Source organism: Pimephales promelas, chromosome 8 (assembly GCF_988280905.1).
Source record: "Pimephales promelas chromosome 8, fPimPro1.hap1.1, whole genome shotgun sequence".
NCBI classification, from domain to species: Eukaryota; Metazoa; Chordata; class Actinopteri; order Cypriniformes; family Leuciscidae; genus Pimephales; species Pimephales promelas.
Genome location: NC_142776.1, coordinates 37,282,236 through 37,301,550, shown reverse-complemented (window position 1 = coordinate 37,301,550; position 19,315 = coordinate 37,282,236). Strand labels below are relative to the sequence as shown.

The 19,315-nt window shown below is 36.7% G+C and overlaps 1 protein-coding gene across 5 annotated transcripts in view; it reads right to left on the bottom strand.

Moving 5' to 3' along the window:
- Window positions 1–4,769: 4,769 nt before the first annotated feature.
- The window catches only part of cdh22 (cadherin 22), a 289,056-nt gene continuing 274,510 nt past the window's right edge, over window positions 4,770–19,315 (bottom strand). For all 5 annotated transcript variants that reach the window (XM_089134499.1, XM_089134498.1, XM_089134502.1 and 2 more), the window contains one exon: window positions 4,770–6,755. In XM_089134499.1, the coding sequence (XP_088990625.1) occupies window positions 6,244–6,755 (512 nt within the window). In that variant the 3' untranslated portion in view covers window positions 4,770–6,243. The remainder of the gene's footprint in view (window positions 6,756–19,315) is intronic.

The window sequence follows — 19,315 nt, the reverse complement described above, 5'->3', positions numbered from 1 at the left end:
AGACCTACCCAGCTTTGCTTGAACGGTGTTGCTCCCTGATATTGTTAGTCCCAGCCTCCGTCTCGATTAGTAGGATCTGCGGTGGTTCATTTTTTGACTGTGACTATTTGGATGCCTTGTTGTTTCTTGCGTTTCACCTGTATGTCTTGAATAGGACTATACATAGCCTTCGAACGCATATTGCAGCCCCTTTTGCCTACTTCTATCAGACTTTGCTGCTTTATAAAAGTTTGATAACATTTCAGCAGGAAGAGCTGTCACAGCATAAGCCATGTTGATATAAAGCATGTTGATACGAGCCCAGATGAAGTTTGACGGAAGTAGCAACAGTAACTAAGGGGGGCGGGGCTTAGTCATTTATGCTTATTATTGGAGAAGGTCAGCAGCGAAGACATTGGTTAATAAAGTGAGATTAAATACATAAAGTGTTATTTAACATTTAATTATTGCATGTTTGCGTAATATTCTGAGTTTGCATTTCATTATATTTATTCATAAGGGCTGTGCAAAGATTAATATGCATGCATTTATATATTATTTATATAATAATTATTTGCACGTAAATACTGTATAAATAAATACATAATCTATATTATACATAAATATAAATATTTTATATAATATGAATAACACATTTTCTTTGCATGTGTGTGTATTTATTTTTATAAAAAATGTATAAAATAACTACACTGCACTAACACACATATTATTGTAACTTTTATTTTGGAGAGCAGACAGTCAATTAATGTGAAAACAAAGTAACTTGTGATTCTTATTTGAAAAAGTAACTTTTGTAAATGTAAAAGTAATGTGTTACTTTACTAGGTTCTTGGAAAACTTGGAAAAGTAACTAATTACATAACTTTTAATGAATGCATTACACCCAACAATGCTCAAGACTGCCTGCAGCTGCTTTAATGAAACAGTGACTACAGCATTATGATAACAGTCAATAATGCTAAATAAATAAGGGGAAATTCTGAAAAAAATATTATTTACTCACCCGCATGTTACTGTATGACTTAGGACATAAAATGAGATGTTTAGCAGAATGTCCAATTTACTGTTTTCCAAACGTGAATGATGAATTGTAGCATGAAATAAACTGTAAAAAAAATATTTTCATGATTTGTTATCACAACATTATTTCTTTTGTCAAATCAATTTAAATAATTTATGTAGTTCAGATAACATAATAAGTTATCTTATATTTAAGTATATCTATATTATATTTAAGTATATCTATATTATATTTATATTTAAGTATATCTATATTTAAGTTTCTGATGATTAAATCAATCAACCTCATTGTATTAACTCAATTTTTCCATTTCAATGAACTTACATTTTTAAGACAGCGAGGTTACTTAATTTTTTAAGTTAAACCAACAATATGTTTACATACACTTTATAGTCTTTTAAAATCATGTGATGCTTTGACCCAAATTTAAATTATTCAAACATAATCATCGCATGCACTACATGTAATGCTCAAATTTAATTCACACTTAAACCAGATTTCTATTTCAACTACTGTATATGCTGTGGTTTTGAATGTCTATTCATCAAAAAATCCTAAAAAAAAAAAAAAAAAAAGATAAAATAGTTTTGGTCTCTACAAGCATGAAGCAGGACAACTGCAAGCAACTTTAATATAAAACTCTGTGCATATCATCTATAGAACATATGGTGAGTATCCATGAGACAGAATCCTGCGCTCTTCTATCAGACACACAATGGATATGTAAGATGATAATTGTTCGCAAACAAATCCTGATCGGGTAAACAAACGTTGAGAGTTTCTCTCATGAAGACTAAACACAGAACATTGGTTTCTACTCCAGACCATATTGGTATTCTCGATCTGAAACACAGATAGCCGTGTTTGTCCCAGAGACAATCATTCTGGCTTGTTTTCACTGAGTGATGTTCGACTCTGTCGCCACGTCACATTAACGTCAATATTTGCAGATGGATTCGATTTGTTTCAATGCACAATCAATTATAGCAATTGGTCTGGTTGTTTTCATCAGGGCGTTCAGTGATGTTAATCGTCCTGCACAGTGTATATTCTGTACAGACCAAACCGTATAGAGCAGCGCTCTTAACTATCAAACTAAAATTAAAACTATTACACAGTCATTTAATTAGAAATGTTGCCTTGGCAGCTAACTGAAACAAAATAAGTTGAAAAATAATAAAATTAAAATAGCACCAAACGACAAAAAACTTAACTAAAATTAACACACAAAAAAAGAAAGCTAATAAAAATATTAATAAAACTAAAACAACACACTCTAAAAATGCTGGGTTGTTTTAACCCAACTTTGGGTCAAATATGAACAAACCCAAATGTTGGGTTAAAAATCTAATAATTTAAAAAACAAATGTAACCCAATGGCTAGGTTTGTCCATATTTGACCCAAAGTTGGGTTAAAACAACCCAGCATTTTTAGAGTGTATCAAATAAAACCCTATTTTAAAGTGCTACTAATAAGTTTAATTTGAAATGAAAATAAATGATACAATTCTAATAAAAATGGCAAAAGCATAAACACAAATTAAAATGAACGCTATAAATATAAAAATAAAAGCCAAGTTGTTTTAACCCATCTTTGGGTTAAATATGGACAAACTCAGCCGTTGGGTTAAATGTTGAAATTAAGTTTTTAACCCAACATTTGGGTTTGTCCATATTTGACCCAAAGAGTGTAATTTGAAATATCCATAAATACTATAATACTATGTACAGTAAATAATACTAGAATAACACTGATATATGAGCCATAAAATGAAATTCCAATGACTGAATCAAATTAGCGAGAGTTCATTCAAAATATGATGTTATTCTATTGGAATGTTGGAATGTTCTCGGGTTGACAGAGGAATGAGTCTGCGTTCTTTTAAATTAAACACGAGGACAAAACAGACACACACGTTGCCTCGGAGCGATACACACTCTTGTTCTTCTGCGCATCTGTCATTGCATTAGTCAGCGTCTGCATCTCCATGACATTTGCTTGATGAGGATTTCATTATGGCTCTGGGGCTTCGGAATTCCTTTAACGGCGTAATGATCCCGCATGGACGGCTGTCAATGAAGATCAAGGTCAAAGAACACGTAATTCCATTCTGTCATTTCCCTGTTACCTTTTAATAAAACACGAGAAGATTGGATGAATCATGTACGGCACGATTCCATCTTCAGCCTGCATTAGCCTTGTGGCTCTTTTTATAATTGTGGGCTGTTTGGATGCCACTCCTATCTGTGTTTGAACTATTTTGATTCTGCGCAAACGATCCTGTTTTGAAACGTCTGTCTAGACTTGCTCTGGGTGGCCACTGACGTGTGCAGGTTTATACACTGCCATAAGAGCTCATCCATCAAACGCAGTCGCGACTCAAAGCAAAAACAAGCCAAAGTAAAATGAGAACATCTGCTGCTGCACTGTGTGTTAAAGCGTGTTCAACATCATCATCAGTTTATAGTGGCCGCACTGCACTTCCCTTTCCTGACAAAACCTCATCCGAGTCACATTTCCCTCCAGAATCAGAAAAAAAAACATATTTTCATTTTTTTCTTTTGTCAAATCAACTTAAATCATTTATGTAGTTCATATAACATAATATTTTGAGTTTCATTGTATTAACTCAACGTTTCCATTTCAATGAACTTAAAATTTTAAGGCAACCATGTTACTTCATTTTTTAAGTTAAACCAACAATATTTTTTACAGTGCACAAATTTGCATAAAGAAAATTACAATGATTTAAAGTTTGTTTTTGCTTTATATTTTCTCCTACACTGTAAAAAAAAATATTTTCATGCTTTGTAATCACATTTTTTCTTTTGTCAAATCAACTTAAATAATTTATGTAGTTCAGATAACATAATATTTTGAGTTTCTGATGCTTAAATCAATCTCATTCATTGTGTTAACTCAATTTTTCCAGTTCAATGAACTTAAAAATTTTAAGGCAATCAAGTTACTTCATTTTTTTAAGTTAAACCAACAATATTTTTTACAGTGTAATAATTTCATTGCTATAAAGCAAAAACAGACACATTGTTTAAATGATTTATATATCACAGCAGTATTTCTTATGTTGCTCTTCATTTATGCAATGTAATCATTTTGCATAAAGTAAATCATTTTATTATTTATTTTTATAAAGGGTACTGTATTACAATAATGAGAACCATCACTAAGAACAATGAGAATTACAAAAGACAAGAAAAAAATTAAATTAAATAAAATCTCGGCCACCATATCAGTATCAGTTGATACATCGCTTGGTATCGTCCCGAAAAGAACATTTGCCCGACATACTAAACCAGATTTCCTTCAGATGATGGTTTTGACCTGCCTGAAATATGATTGGAATCACTTCAAAAATAAGAAAAGAAAGAAAGAAAAGTGCAAACGTGCAGTCTATCAGATTACATCTACATAAAAGACTACATACTACTTCTACATAAAATTCATATGAAAACATTAGAATTGTGTGTTTGAGACGTGGCTTTTATTGGTGAGACTTTTGTTTTTGTCTCCAAAATTATATAAAAATTTGGATTTAGATTTATCGGGCAATATATCGGTTATCGGCTTTCAGATATAAAGAATTATCGGTTATCGGTATCGGCCAAAAATCTTCATATCGGTGCATCCCTAAGACAGAGATTACAATAAGTGTTAAAATGCAAGATTAAAAACGTGAGATTTATGCATTCACTCTTTTTGTGGCACAAAAACTCAGCATTCGAAACATCTTGAAAAACCGTAAATATTTATTGATGATTTCAATTGTATTTTAGCCATACATCTGCATGTTTGGGTGGACATTTAAGGGTGCTGGTTCTGGGAAAAACATGAGCGCTTCACCCCGTTCATCAGCCTCAACCCAACACAATAATCAAAAAGCAACCAAATCACCTCTGGAAACGTCTCGTTGGCACACTCACGAGTCATCAATGAACATGTATATCTTGGGATGTCTGATAAAGAACCTGTCAGATGGCCTCTTTTGTCTCTTTAGTCGTGTATTGTGCCACAAAATTCCCCTTTCAAAGATTCAATGGCGAACACAACTTCCAATCTGGATACTTAGTTGAAAAGCAACACAACACACAAGATGTATGACAAGACAAAACCAATGTTCACGAAACCTGTCAAGGAATTATTTCACTTCAGAATCAAAGAAAGAAATGTTCAATCATATTTTGCAGAAAGTAAATGAAGCCTAGTAATTATTTTTATGACAATTAATCACATTTTCCACAAATTCTCCCAACTGTAATACAAATTACAGTCATTTAACTATATTACAGATCAAAGGATCTATTGGGAAATACAAAAAAAATTAATAAATTGGAGGGAAAACGTGCTTAATTTCCATAAGCACAATATCACAAACCTTGCTCCTTTAAAACAGACTTCATTATCTTCATGCAAAATGTACTGTATTTTCTTATTTTATTCTTATGATTTGTGGGTGAAGCGTGGCATGTGTTCGGGAGATTCACCCCAACAGCTGGTACTTTTCTCCACCAGAATCGGTTTCGTATTTTACAAAAAGAGTCTCTAAAAAATAAATACAAATATTTTCAAGACCGATTTACTGTCACTGATACCAATCCCACCCCAAGCATATTCAGTCTTTGTCTGTCACCCTGACAACTTTTATGTCCATTTTTTCTCTATTTCAGTCCATTGCCAGGATGAATAAATAAATAAATAGAAAGCAATAAATACATAAATATTGTTTTACCTTTTTCTAACCTTTTTTGTTCGTTTTTCTTTAAATAAATACATATTTATTTAAGGTTTTTTTTTTTTTTTTTTAAATGTTGGTATTTAAAAAGACATTTCCATTGTCTTCCTCCAGATCCCGGTGAGTTAAAGTCCTTATTTCCACAGATGCGCAAAGAAACCACAAAAAAAAAAAACCTGAAACAAAGGGAGTTTTGAATAGTGCATATTATGGCACGGCCCCGCTTCTCCTTGCTCTCTCTGACAGGTGAGGAGATGTTGGAGGTTTGCCCGGCACCCGGCCTAATGCTCTTCTCCTTCGATATTTGTCCTGAACTTTTCTACAAGACAAGAAGTCACTTTGCAGAGTGTAACGGGTGACGTTAAATCTCTCCGGACTAACCGGGATCCAACAAACGAACTGCAGGGAGGAAAACGACTCCAGGACCGGGACAGTAGGGTCTCTGAGAGCGGGTCAGGGGAGAGCATGGTGCTAGGACCCCTCTTCTTCAGCTTGGGCCGGGGCGTAGTAGCCCGCCAGCTGCCTGAAGCGCGGCCCCCAATCGCTGAGGTATGAGAAGTCCTGCTCTGAGGTTGTGGATAGCGTACGGATGGAGCTCAGCGAGAGAGCCGGCGAGCTGCTGCCCTCGAAAGCGTAAGTCTGGAACGAGTCGTACGGCGGCACCGATAAGTCCGCGTCCGCTTGCTCGACCTTCTTGCGTATGTAGCCTTTGAAAACCGTGAAGTCGGCCGGCCCGCCGTCTCCCACCACTCTGTTTTGGATCCACTGAGGGACGGAGCGCAGGTCGGGGCCAGAATCCGAGCTTTTGACCTCTGGGAAGTCGTAGAGGTTGCGTAGGGCGCTCATGTCGTACGCCTGGGTGTCTTGCTCTCCGCCGCCCTCGTCGTTGTATTTGATGACGTTGTCGCGCATGTCCTCCTCATCTTCGGACATGCGCTGGCCCTTCCTGTGACGTTTGAGGGTCAAGATCAGCAGCACCAGGACTAAAGGAACAATGAGAGACAAGCAAGAGAGACACTTTATTATTATATAACAGATGTTAAGATTAGCATTGACCATGTTTTGAAATATAAAAAGTTCCCTGTAAGTCAAAAAAAGAGAATTTATTGAAATTGACCTTTGAGAAACATTGTGAACTTTCTGAGGAGGAACTACACTAATTTAAACCTATATACACTACTGTTAAATTAAAATGAATACTTTTGATGCATTCAATTAATCCAAAAATGAGAGTAAATAACTAAATTAACCTTTGGATCTCATATAAAAAAAAAACATACGTAGTTCAATTAAAAAAAAAACAACTTTTGCTGATAATTTACTCAGCCCCATGTCATCCAAGATGTGCATGTCTTTCTTTCTTCAGTTGTAAAGAAATGAAGGTTTTTGATGAAAACATTCCAGGATTTTCTCCATATAATGGACTTCAATGGGGTCCAAATGGCTTAAGGTCAAAAAGAGAGTTTCAGTACAAACTGTTTAATTGGCTTTAAAAGATTCCAGACGATGAATACGGGTCTTATCAAGGACCCTTCGAGTCATGACTCGAAGAAATATTTGTTCATTTTGATGAACGAGTTCAAACAGGAGAGTCACGAAAGTTCATCACAGAACAGAGCAAGGAGCATTTGAGCTGGTAAAACTTAAAATTTGTTATTTATTTATTAAATGAGCGATCGTTACGCTTGATAAGACCCTTATTCATCGTCTGGAATCGTTTAAAGCCCTTTAAAGCTGCACTGAAAGTGTCTTTTGGACCTTGAACTGTTTGGTTCCCATTGAAGTCCATTATATGGAGAAAATCCTGGAATGTTTTCATCAAAAACCTTAATTTCTTTTCGACTGAAGAAAGAAAGACATGGACATCTTGGATGACATGGGGGTGAGTAAATTATAAGCAAAAGTTTTTTGAAAAGTGAACTACTCCTTTAAAGGTGAGCTTTGCTAAAAATGAGAAATTTTGACATACTAAAAGAGTTTATTTAAAATATGCAAAGCCTGCATGTGTCAAGCATCACAGTTTCCAAGAAAATTACTTATTAGAAAGCCAAATTGTCTCAAACAGGAAAGGAAAATCCATTAACCTCAAATTGACTCTTCAGTAAACAACAGAGCCGCTTGTACAGCAGAAGTGGACTTCTCTCAGTGGATCATATCACAACACGAGGAGGATATTAACAAACCCAACCTGCCATCTCATCGCAGCTTGGGAACTTATTACCAAACACATCTAAATCTTAATGAGAGACTTGTCCTTTCCGCATCGCTCGGAATAATCTCACAGCGGTTTCCACTAGAAATGACCCTTTGCTAAGCTCCGCCCTTCTTGGTCAATTTAATTTTCGGTAAAGTGTGCTAAAGCGGTGAAATATATTGACTGGATATTACAGCTTTTTACAATCGTTAGGACTCATTTGTCAATATGATGTTTTATTAACAAAGATTGAGAGGAACACGTTCAGGTAATTCACACGCGTGCACTCAGCGATCAATGATAAGAGGTATATATAGATTCAGCAATCTCACCTCACTCCATCGATAGTTTAGCAGCATTCCTTCTCCACACTTCCAGTCCTAAACACTTACTCGGGGTTCGGGCCAAACTGCGAGCTCGGAGCCCTCCCCCCCGCACAGCACGCCAAATACGCATTTAATCGCATCCACTCTAACTATATGTAAGTGTGAACTCGAGAAACTTCTTCAAAACTCTTCACACAGTGAGCACAGCATCAGTCTATGTGGCTAAACTGCGGGTCATTATCATTGAATGCATTTTGTGCCAAAACAATAGCTACACTGTAAAAATGCTGGGTTGTTTTAACCCAAATTTGGGTCAAATATGGACAAACCCAAATGTTGGGTTAAAAATGTAATTTAAAAAAATTAACCAATGGCTGGGTTTGTCCATATTTGACCCAAAGTTGGGTTAAAACAACCCAGCAATTTCTGAAAAAAAAAATGCTGGGTTGTTTCAACCCAAATTTGGGTCAAATATGGACAAACACAAATGTTGGGTTAAAAATGTAATTGAAAAAATTAACCAATGGCTGGGTTTGTCCATATTTGACCTAAAGTTGGCTTAAAACAACCCAGCAATTTCTAAAAAAAATCTGGGTTGTTTCAACCCAAATTTGGGTCAAATATGGACAAACCCAAATGTTGGGTTAAAAATGTAATTAAAAAAAAATAACCAATGGCTGGGTTTGTCCATATTTGACCCAAAGTTGGCTTAAAACAACCCAGCAATTTCTAAAAAAATGCTGGGTTGTTTCAACCCAAATTTGGGTCAAATATGGACAAACCCAAATGTTGGGTTAAAAATGTAATTAAAAAAATTAACCAATGGCTGGGTTTGTCCATATTTGACCCAAAGTTGGGTTAAAACAACCCAGCAATTTCTAAAAAAAAAAATGCTGGGTTGTTTCAACCCAAATTTGGGTCAAATATGGACAAACCCAAATGTTGGGTTAAAAATTTAATTAATTAAAAAATAACCAATGGCTGGGTTTGTCCATATTTGACCCAAAGTTCGGTTAAAACAACCCAGCAATTTTTACAGTGTTTACACTCTAAAAATGCTGGGTGGTTTCAACCCAACTTTGGGTCAAATATGGACAAACCCAAATGTTGGGTTAAAAATGTAATTAAAAAATGTATAGTTGATTGTGAAAGTTGAAGTTGGGTTAAAATTTTAAAATGAAATTTTTAACCCAACATTTGGGTTTGTCCATGTTTGACCCAAAGTTGGGTTAAAACAACCCAGCAATTTTTAGAGTGTATGTTTGAATGGAAACGCCAATATGTGCTTTACAGTTTTTACCAACTGCTTACACACAAAATCTTTCATGTCACACGATTTTTGAAACCTCTCACTCAAAGTGCAAAACCACATGCCAAATCTTCAAAAATGTTGTGATAACAAATCTTGAATTTTTTGAAATGTAGATATAAGCCAATGAAAGACTTAGAACAGCAGTGTTTACATGGTATATCCAAAAATGTATTATTATGAAAGAAGTGTTTTCCATTTGAAATGACATGTGTTTATGGCATTTTGAATGCAGTGTTGCATTTTGAAGGAGATCAAGGTGTGTGCAGTTTTGAGAATTGTGTGTAGAGTTTTGTAGAGTTTTGTGAGCAGTAGGTAAAAACTATTCTGAAAATATGCGCTCATTTGAGTCAGATAAACTTTTATCTCGTAAGAAAACGTGCATAAACTACAACGTAAACACATTTGCAGAATAAATTATTTGCAGCATAACTGGATTAACCAGTGGACTAAAATTGAATATACTAATGTAATTTGGTCCCGTAATACAAACGCGGACTATGTAACAAAAACTGCAGTGAATTCTAAACCGCATAGAGAGTCGTTCTTCTTGCTTAGTAAATAAATTTTACAAATGTTACATTGTATAATGCTGCCTGCTGCCTTTGTTGAATGTGTTATGCTAAAATGAGTTGATTTGAGACATGATGAATGAAGGTAGTACATTAGTGCATTTGGACTGTGAAATGCAAGTTGGTTGAATATCTATAAATACCGACTGCAAACAAACTTAAAATTGCAACAAATCTTTAGAAGAGAGCAACACCTTGTCCGATCTGAATACTGCACCCAGCAACAGTTGCTAAGGCAGGATCTGGTCAATAACATCCGAAGGCGGTCAATTGAGTGCATTATTCATGAGGATTTGAGACTGGTTAATAAGTGATGTATCTGCCATCCCAATGTCTTCATTTACTAACAAGCCATGATTGAGAGGAGAAGTGTAGAAAGGATTACAAATAAATGAGACTTTCACGAAGCTTTGCCGTGAGGTGGAGTGCAGATATGAATGAGGAATTAAACATGAACTGAAAAGGCAAACAATTGAGATGGATCATTTAATAAATGAATGAGTTGGAAAACAAAAGCAGCATCCGTCTCAATAAACCAATGAATCCTTAATCTGTGCTGAATTATGTTAATTAGCGTCTGCATGCCGTCGTTCTTACATTTGATCTGTCAGTGTTGTTTAAATAAGCACAGAACCGGCGGCTAAACTCACTGCTGCATGCGCAGATATGCTGGCCTTTCAGCTCCTAGAAAAGTCCAACCAATTAAAATTTAGGGAACGCTGATGTATTTAATATGGATTTCTTAGTTAGGACAAAAAATGTCTGACCTAATTCCCTCCATGCATCTGTTTTAAGCCTCCTAAAAGTGGAGACAAAAGCAGCGATTTAGCAATGTAGGTTACTACGCTTATGGAGGTTTTGAGACTGACTGTTCAAAAGTAGCTTGCGTGCACAAACCCAAAACCCAAGGTATTAAACTTTATGCACGCACAGCATTTGCCCAATACGGAAATGATTTATACCTCAAATCATGCCGTTACTTTTCTAAGCAATCAGATTTATGACTTTCTGGTCCGATAGACCAAAATAAAAGACTCTTTTCAGTTCACACGGTAAGAAAACCATCTAGCAACACCCTAGCAACCACCCACAATGCCCTAGCAACTACATAGCAACATTCATAACATTGCAGCTTTTGCTGGAATAATTGATATTGATCTATTGATGTGTGTTTAATTAAGCTACGCTCTTAGAAGAAAAGGTTCTATATAGAACCTTAAAAGGTTCTTTAGCGCTACGTATTTGGAACCCCTAAAAGGTTCTATACACTCTTACAAAAAAAGGGTTCCTCTGGGTTCTATATAGAATACTTGGCCAATAGAACCTTTTACCAAAAAAATGGTTCTATATAGAACCATTTTGGAGTTCCATATATGAAGCGGGGGATGGAACCATTTCTGGTTCTAAATAGAACCATTTCTTCTACGAGTGTGCTGTAGTTTTAATGCAGTGTCATGTTTGTGTTTTATGATGGTTTGGGATGAATCCTGCACTGTGTTCAATTTTGTTGTCTGCTTTCTGCTGGACAATACATCGACATTTAATTAAATCTGCTGTCATCGTTTGGCTCATCATACAGCTCATATAAACGTAAACATTTTTATGGTTTAAGTATTACTGTACTAATAATAGCATGAACATGAATAGACTGTAGTTTATATATCACGGTCCGATTGGCTCCTAAAAGTCGCAAACCTATCATTTTGATTTCGTCTGCGACGATCACGATGCATAAGCTCAATAATGTCTGCGGTGCAAAGTTCAAATTCAGTAAGTGATCGTCTGAATATCATCTGAATATTTCATTAAGCATGTTTTCTCTGGAGGCACATGTCTGATCAAAGGCTATCCATTTTACATAATCATTAATGTTATAAGAGAGCCATTGTCTTGGCTGGTGTTCTAATCTTGAGAGGGAAACGTCTGAGGGTCTGGAAAGGATTTCTTTCATCTTTCCTTTTGAGGATGAAACGAGGATGAAAGCGCTCAGACAACCATTTATGAGATTGTAGAAAACAGTAGCAAAGTACTTAAAAGTGCTCAAAAAAGCATACATTTTAGGAAAACTCCTCAGATTTACACTTATTTCATTGCAGTCTTTAAAGGAGTAGTTCACTTTAAAAAAAAAAAAAAAAACTTTTGCTGATAATTTACTCACCCCCATTTCATCCAAGATATCCATGTCTTTCTTTCTTCAGTCGAAAAGAAATCAAGGTTTTTGAAAACAAATCTTTTTTTCGCGTTAACTCGTTCATTTCGTTCGTTGAATGAACCAAATGACACACACAAAAAAAGATTTGTTCATTTTGATGAACGAGTTTGAACAGGAGAGTCACGAAAGCTCATCACAGAACAGAGCAAGGCGAGCATTTGTGCTTATAAAACTTAAACTTTTTTTTTTTTTTAAATGAACGATCGTTTCGCTTGATAAGACCCTTATTCATCGTCTGGAGTCGTTTAAAGCCCTTTCAACAGTTTGCAGTTTGTACAGAAACTCTCTTTTGGACCGTTTGGTTCCCATTGAAGTCCATTATATGGAGAAAATCCTGGAACGTTTTCATCAAAAACCTTAATTTCTTTTCGACTGAAGAAAGAAAGACATGGACATCTTGGATGGAATGGGGGTGAGTAAATTATCAGCAAAAGTTGTTTTTTTTAAGTGAACTACTCCTTTAATGTCCCTTTTAAATGCTCTTTGTGAGTTAGAAAAACTCTTGCTATAATTAACCCAAGACATCTAAATACATTCCAAAAATGCCAAATTATTATGCATATTATTAACATTATGACTGTTTATTAGTATTTATAAAGAACATATTAATGCTACATCAGTTAAACCCACCCAATACCTTAACATAACAACTACTTTACTATCAATACGCAGTTATTATGAGCTATTATGAGTGAAAAACCCTATACAGTTGAAAGTAGGGGTGAAATATATCGTGAATATAATATAAAAAATATATCGTGCCGCAATATCGCAAAGCAACACTACGTATCATGGATAGTCCCCCCAAAATAAAAATGACTGTGTGAGAAAAAAATCAAGTTTTTTTGTTGTACTAGAGTTTTAGTGCAAGTACTACATTAAACTACTATATATAATGTTGATTATAATGAATAAATATAGCTGCAAGCAGCCATTACCGGGGCCAAGCGCAAGAAGCGGCAACATATGCCAAAATGGCAAGGAGTGGCAGACCAACTGCAGCAAGGAGCAATTAAGGGCATTTTGAGAGAACTTTGGGCAAATGGCTAAGAAAATCACATAAACATTAACTTATAATATGATTTAATGGGTTATCACTTTCGAACAATAGGTGGCGCAGTTACAAAATAGATGTGATGTGGTCAGAGTGAGGTGACAATGACACATGCAAAGTTTGGTGTCAAAATGTGAAGGCATTGCAGAGATAAAGCCTAAATGGTCATTTTGGCAGCATGCCTCAAATTTGATGCTGTGGTATACGAAAACCGTTTTGTCTATCGTCACGCAATCCATAACTTTTATTTGGCACTTTCTGGAGATGATACGATTCAATTTTCGTGAAAATCGGACAAACGGTCTAGGAGGAGTTCGAAAAAGAAGGTTTTTCAAAGAAATAAAGATGGCGGACAGGAAGTTTAGCTGATTATGCAAAACCTGATATCTATGTTTTCAGCATAACCCAACGAATCTATTAAGATCAGTTTCATTGCAATAGGCAAATTTGTTCAAAAGTTATTCGCGTTCTCAGAAATTAATTATAACTTTTGACCAACAGGTGGCGTTGTCTCAAAATCTTTTGAGTACCTTCAGGGCATGCTGCTTATGGCACACACTGAGTTTCGTAATGTTAGACCAAAGCATTTGTTTAGTATAGCATTGTATTTCACAAAACTCTATTGAAGTCAATGGGAATTTCACGTTTTGTTCTATTATAGCGCCACCAAGAGGCTCAGTCCCACAATTTTTTTGATGTGTCCTCAGAGTGACCCCATACATATGTGTGTCAATTTTGGTGCAAATATCTCAATTTACTTCCGAGTTAAAAACATTTATATGAAAAAACACGTAAAAAATGACTGACACATGACTTTGTTTGAATTTTACTACCCCTTACTATCAATATTTACGCATTTGGGCATTAGCGTATAGTTAACAAGCTATGATTCCGTGTTTCTGGCGGTGGTTTCGTCTTGATCGGAACAGCGGTTTTGAAGATATCGCCAAGTGTTTTTTTCGCGCTAAATCGCTACGCTACGCCATCCGTGAGACGAAACCCGACATATTTGGTATCGTTGGACTCGGCAACGATTCAGGACCTCAAAAATATGACTCCCGTGGAAATAAGTGTACCACACCCAAAGTTATAAGCGTTTGAATAAAACAATTCACCACTAGGTGGCGCTGTTTCGAAACTTCTCAGGCTCCTTCAGGGCATCGTACTGATGACCCATAACGAGTTTCGTAACAATTCGTTCATGCGTTCAAAAAATACAGCATTTTAGCACATAATTCAAAATGGCCGACAGCCAAAATGGCCGATCTGGGAAAATTGGATATCGGTCGACTCGGCATGACGTCCTGAATCTAACGAGACCAAGTTTTTGATTTTTGGAGAAACCGTTCAGAAGTTACGAGCAAAAATAGCCATTTTTCATATCTCCAGACCACTAGGTGGCGCTGCGCCGAAACGCAGCACGTAGCCTCAGGTCATGCTTGTGATAACACGTACCAAGTTTGGTGTGAAAACGAGTAAGCGTTGCGGAGATACAACCTCACGTCTGTTTTCGCAAGCGCTACGTAAATTTTGTTTACGCGTTTATCGAAAACGGTTATTCGAATCATCTTGAATTCCATAACTTTTTGTCAGCACTGCCTGGAGATGATCCGGTGCGATTTTGGTGAAAATCGGACAAACCGTCTAGGACGAGTTCGCAAAAGTAGGTTTTTTGGAAAATTCAAAATGGCGGCCGTTTTTTTATGACGGAAAATGACGTCATAGGGTGCGATCGAATCGGCATGAGCTCAGGAACAAGAGGAAAAAAGAATTTTGTTGATAGGCCTTACGGTTCAAAAGTTATTAGCATAATAAAAGTGAAACTTTGGACAGTTGGTGGCGCTAGAGGGAATGAGTTAGAGACACCAAAATTGGTGTATTTAAAGTTGGGACTGTCCTCTATCAGAATGTCAAACCAAAACAACTTTCCCGCAAACCGGTCTATGGGCTGCCATAGACGCCCAGTCGGAAGAAGAATAATAATAATAATAATAATAAGAACCGGCACAGATACAATAGGTGCCTCCGCACCTTCGGTGCTTGGCCCCTAATAATGCAATGTGGGACTATCCGTGGGTCCTGTGATGCCAAATGTCTGATGTTACCAGTAAAAAGTGGCTGACATTATTTTAAATATATCTAATCAGTGACAGCACAAGCATATTCATCTAAAATAATTCTGTATTTTCAGCTTCAGAATCATGAATATTGTTATTCACCATTGTCCTTGGCTTACAAGCACCAAGTCCAAGCCTAATGATTTAAACCCACAATGTAATATCAAATTTAGCATTTTAATCAACAGTACGTTTTTTGTTAACCTTGGAGTATCCCAATAATATCGTATCGTGAGATGTATCGAATCGTGACATTACACCCCAGTTGATAGTGAATATGTGTTGCCCATGAATGGATGGATGGATATATAGATTTGCATAAGCAAAAATTTAATTCAAGGACAATCTATCTAAAAAGCTTGTTTTATGGATGGCTTTCCTGGTAGAACAGGACACACACAAGCAAATTAAAGTATGAGCGCATTATGAAGGCTCTCGCTGTGAAGTTGAAGCTAATTTTGCTCGCCATGAACCATCCGTCTAGCGCTGAGCTTTGCAAGCAGCTCCAACCATATGAAAACTGACAAAGCGGTGTACAGACAAGACAAGAAAACAAGAAAATGAACACACTCGGCCCCTTTCCGGAAAAGACAAATCAATCTGATACAGCAATTTCCAATTCACACCTGGAGTTTCATAACTTCCCTTTCACATTTCACAGGAAAAAACGAGTTATTACCCTTACGAAAAAGAAGTTTATTCAAGTGTGCCATTAGTATACTTCTTTTAAACTAAAAATAATTAGTACATTTTTCCTGTACTTCTCAGAAGTATACTATATGTACTTCTCAGAAATATACTTCAAATTACACTTAAGTGTACTTGACTTATACTGAGAGAAAAGCAAGTATATTTGTCCTGTTCTTGTACTCAATCTTTTGATCCAGAAATACTTAAAAGTATAATAAAGGATTCGAAGTATACTTATATAAGTATTACAGTAAAAAAGTAAACTACTAGTATACCCATAAATTCACTTGCAGTACACATGAGATACATAATTATGAACTAGTTGTGCACTTACTATTACACTTAAATATATGAAGAGTTCAGATGCAAAAGCCTCTAAATCCCATTTGAAATTTTCTTCTTTAATGATGATTTTTTATCAAGCTTGTATATTTAAGTTCAGTGATTTCACTTAAATGGCAATGATAATTACCTATTAATTGTTATTTAAGTGAAATTACTGAACTTAAATATACAAGTTTGATAAAAATCATCATTAAAGAAGAAAATTTCAAATGGGATTTAGAGGCTTTTGCATCTGAACTCTTCATATACTTTTATGTACTAAAAGTGGGCCAATTTAGTCCCAAGCGGTATTAAAATAGTACACTTACAAGTTAACAACTAGTACATAGTGACATTAGTATACTTACTACATAATGTACACTAAAAAAATATACTTGAAAATTACTTAAGTATACTACATAAAATGAACTTGAAATATACTTCTTTTTCGTAAGGGTAATACTTACTGCTGTTTATTTCTTTCAGCCAACACTTTCCGTCAGTGTTTATCTACCCTAAACATGACATGTAAATGAATCTGTGTAACTGACTTGCAATAGGCCAGTCTGCAATAGTTTACTGAAAACACAGGAGCGATTAACGCCACACCCGGTGCGACTCCGGCTCCCTGGCTCTTTGATTCAGCCTCGGAGAGATAAGTCTTTGACCAAGCTCTCCCTTCATGTTAATCTTCGATTCTGGCATGATCAAGGACTCTGAATGGCCGCGAGCCAGGTTGAGTTTCACGGACTGCGTTTGCAGAGCACGACGCATACCAAATGACGCTCGGCATTAAAGTGGTAATTCCTGTGAAGATGCATGCATACAGACACATTACGGGATTACATGCATCGATTACATAGGCTGGTTTAGAATTAGCAGGAATTGAATCACTAAAAGGTCGCAGCACTTCTTTTCCCTTAACAACCCAGCACACTTTCTCCATCTGGAACGAGCCACGCATCCAGACCCCCATCGCGTCCTATGCTGTACTGAAGGTATGGGGTGAAGAACCGCATTATGTACCTGCCTTTGTGAAACATGTTGCGACTCCTTGCCGTGCAGATGTTCGGTTAAGCGGACCTGACAAGACGGCTAATTTACCCTTGGGCGGCGGGTGGCCAGGACTCCCATCATGGCAGATGGGCTGTAATTGGGACGGATGTGTGCAGATGCCTTGCCGCGCCCAAATGGATTTATCACGTCACCCTCGGAATGAACTGATGGAGGGGTTGTTTGTTTGAAGGTAATTAGGCAGAAATTTGTTTTCATTCCCTCCTTATCATGCCACAAATTGATCTAATAGGAACGGTGCGGCATTGGAAGAAGGCTGTGATCAGGAGGGACACCCTCTTCCCTTCAACGTCATAAGATCTAGCCCATCTTTGCACTGTTGAAACTTCTCATTACATTTAAAGGGATACTCCACTTTTTTGGGGGAAATAGGCTCATTTTACAACTCCCCCAGAGTTACACAGTTGGGTTTTACCGTTTTCACATCCATTCAGCCGATTTCTTTATATTTAGAAGAATATCAGTAACCAGACAGTTTCTGGTCTCATTGACTTCCACAGTAGGAAAACAAAATATACTATGGAAATCAATGAGACCAGAAAGTTACTGAGATTCTTCTAAATATCAGAAAATCGGCTGAATGGATTTGAAAACGGTAAAACCCAACTGTGTAACTCTGGGGGAGTTGTAAAATGAGCATATTCCCCCCCCCCCCCCCCAAAAAAAAAAAAGTGGAGTATCCCTTTAAAAGACTAGACCAGCCCACTATGGATTTTATTTCTAAATACGATTTTGACTCCATAAATAAAATACAACAAAAATAGAAAAGTTATACACATTTAAGGAGTGAGGTAAGAGAGGCTTACCGAGGTTTCAAACACCTAGCATTAAACTTTCATCCGCTTTACTGTGCTGCTTCAGATTTAATTGATGTTCATTTCAGAAGAGGATCATGTTCTTTGGAACGACATTTCAATTTAATTATTAATTAGAGATAAATTTTGAGGTGCTTCACTCACACATTAACACTAATGTCAAGATGATTAGATATTTCCGGAGAATGAGTGGCATTTGTCCATGGAAAAACTCACTACTGTAATGCTAGTGTTGTGAGTAGTTGCGTAGGCATTGCCATGCGGTTGCTAAGGTGTTGCTATGTAGCTACTTAGATGGTTGCTAAGTGCTTTCTTACAGTATTGCACTCTCAAATCTGTGATATGACTGCTACCTTTCAACACATTCAACCCTACCTACCCTACTTTGTGAAACATTACTTTTTGAAACTGTTCGTCACGCCCCCTACATTTCAGCAAGCCTCTAACCTTTCAACACAACCCCTACTTTTCAGCACGCCCCTAACATTCGACATGGCCCCTACTCTTTGGCACACCCCTACATTCCTGAATGCCCCCTACATTTCCACAAACCCCTTACCCTTTAGCACGCCCCAGCCTTTCGACACGCCCCCTAGTTTTTACCACAATCCCACATTTCAACACAACCCCTACTTTTCGGCACACCCCGGCCCCCACCTTTCAACACATCCTCAACCCTTCAGCATGCCTCCAACCATTCGACAAACTCCCAACCTTTCGGGACACCCCCTACATTTCGACATTCTCCCTACCTTTCGGCACACCCCCAACCATTGGACACACCCCATACTTTTCGGCACAACACAGCTGGTAATGAAATTTTTTTTTTTAATGGGTTTATTTTATAATAATATGT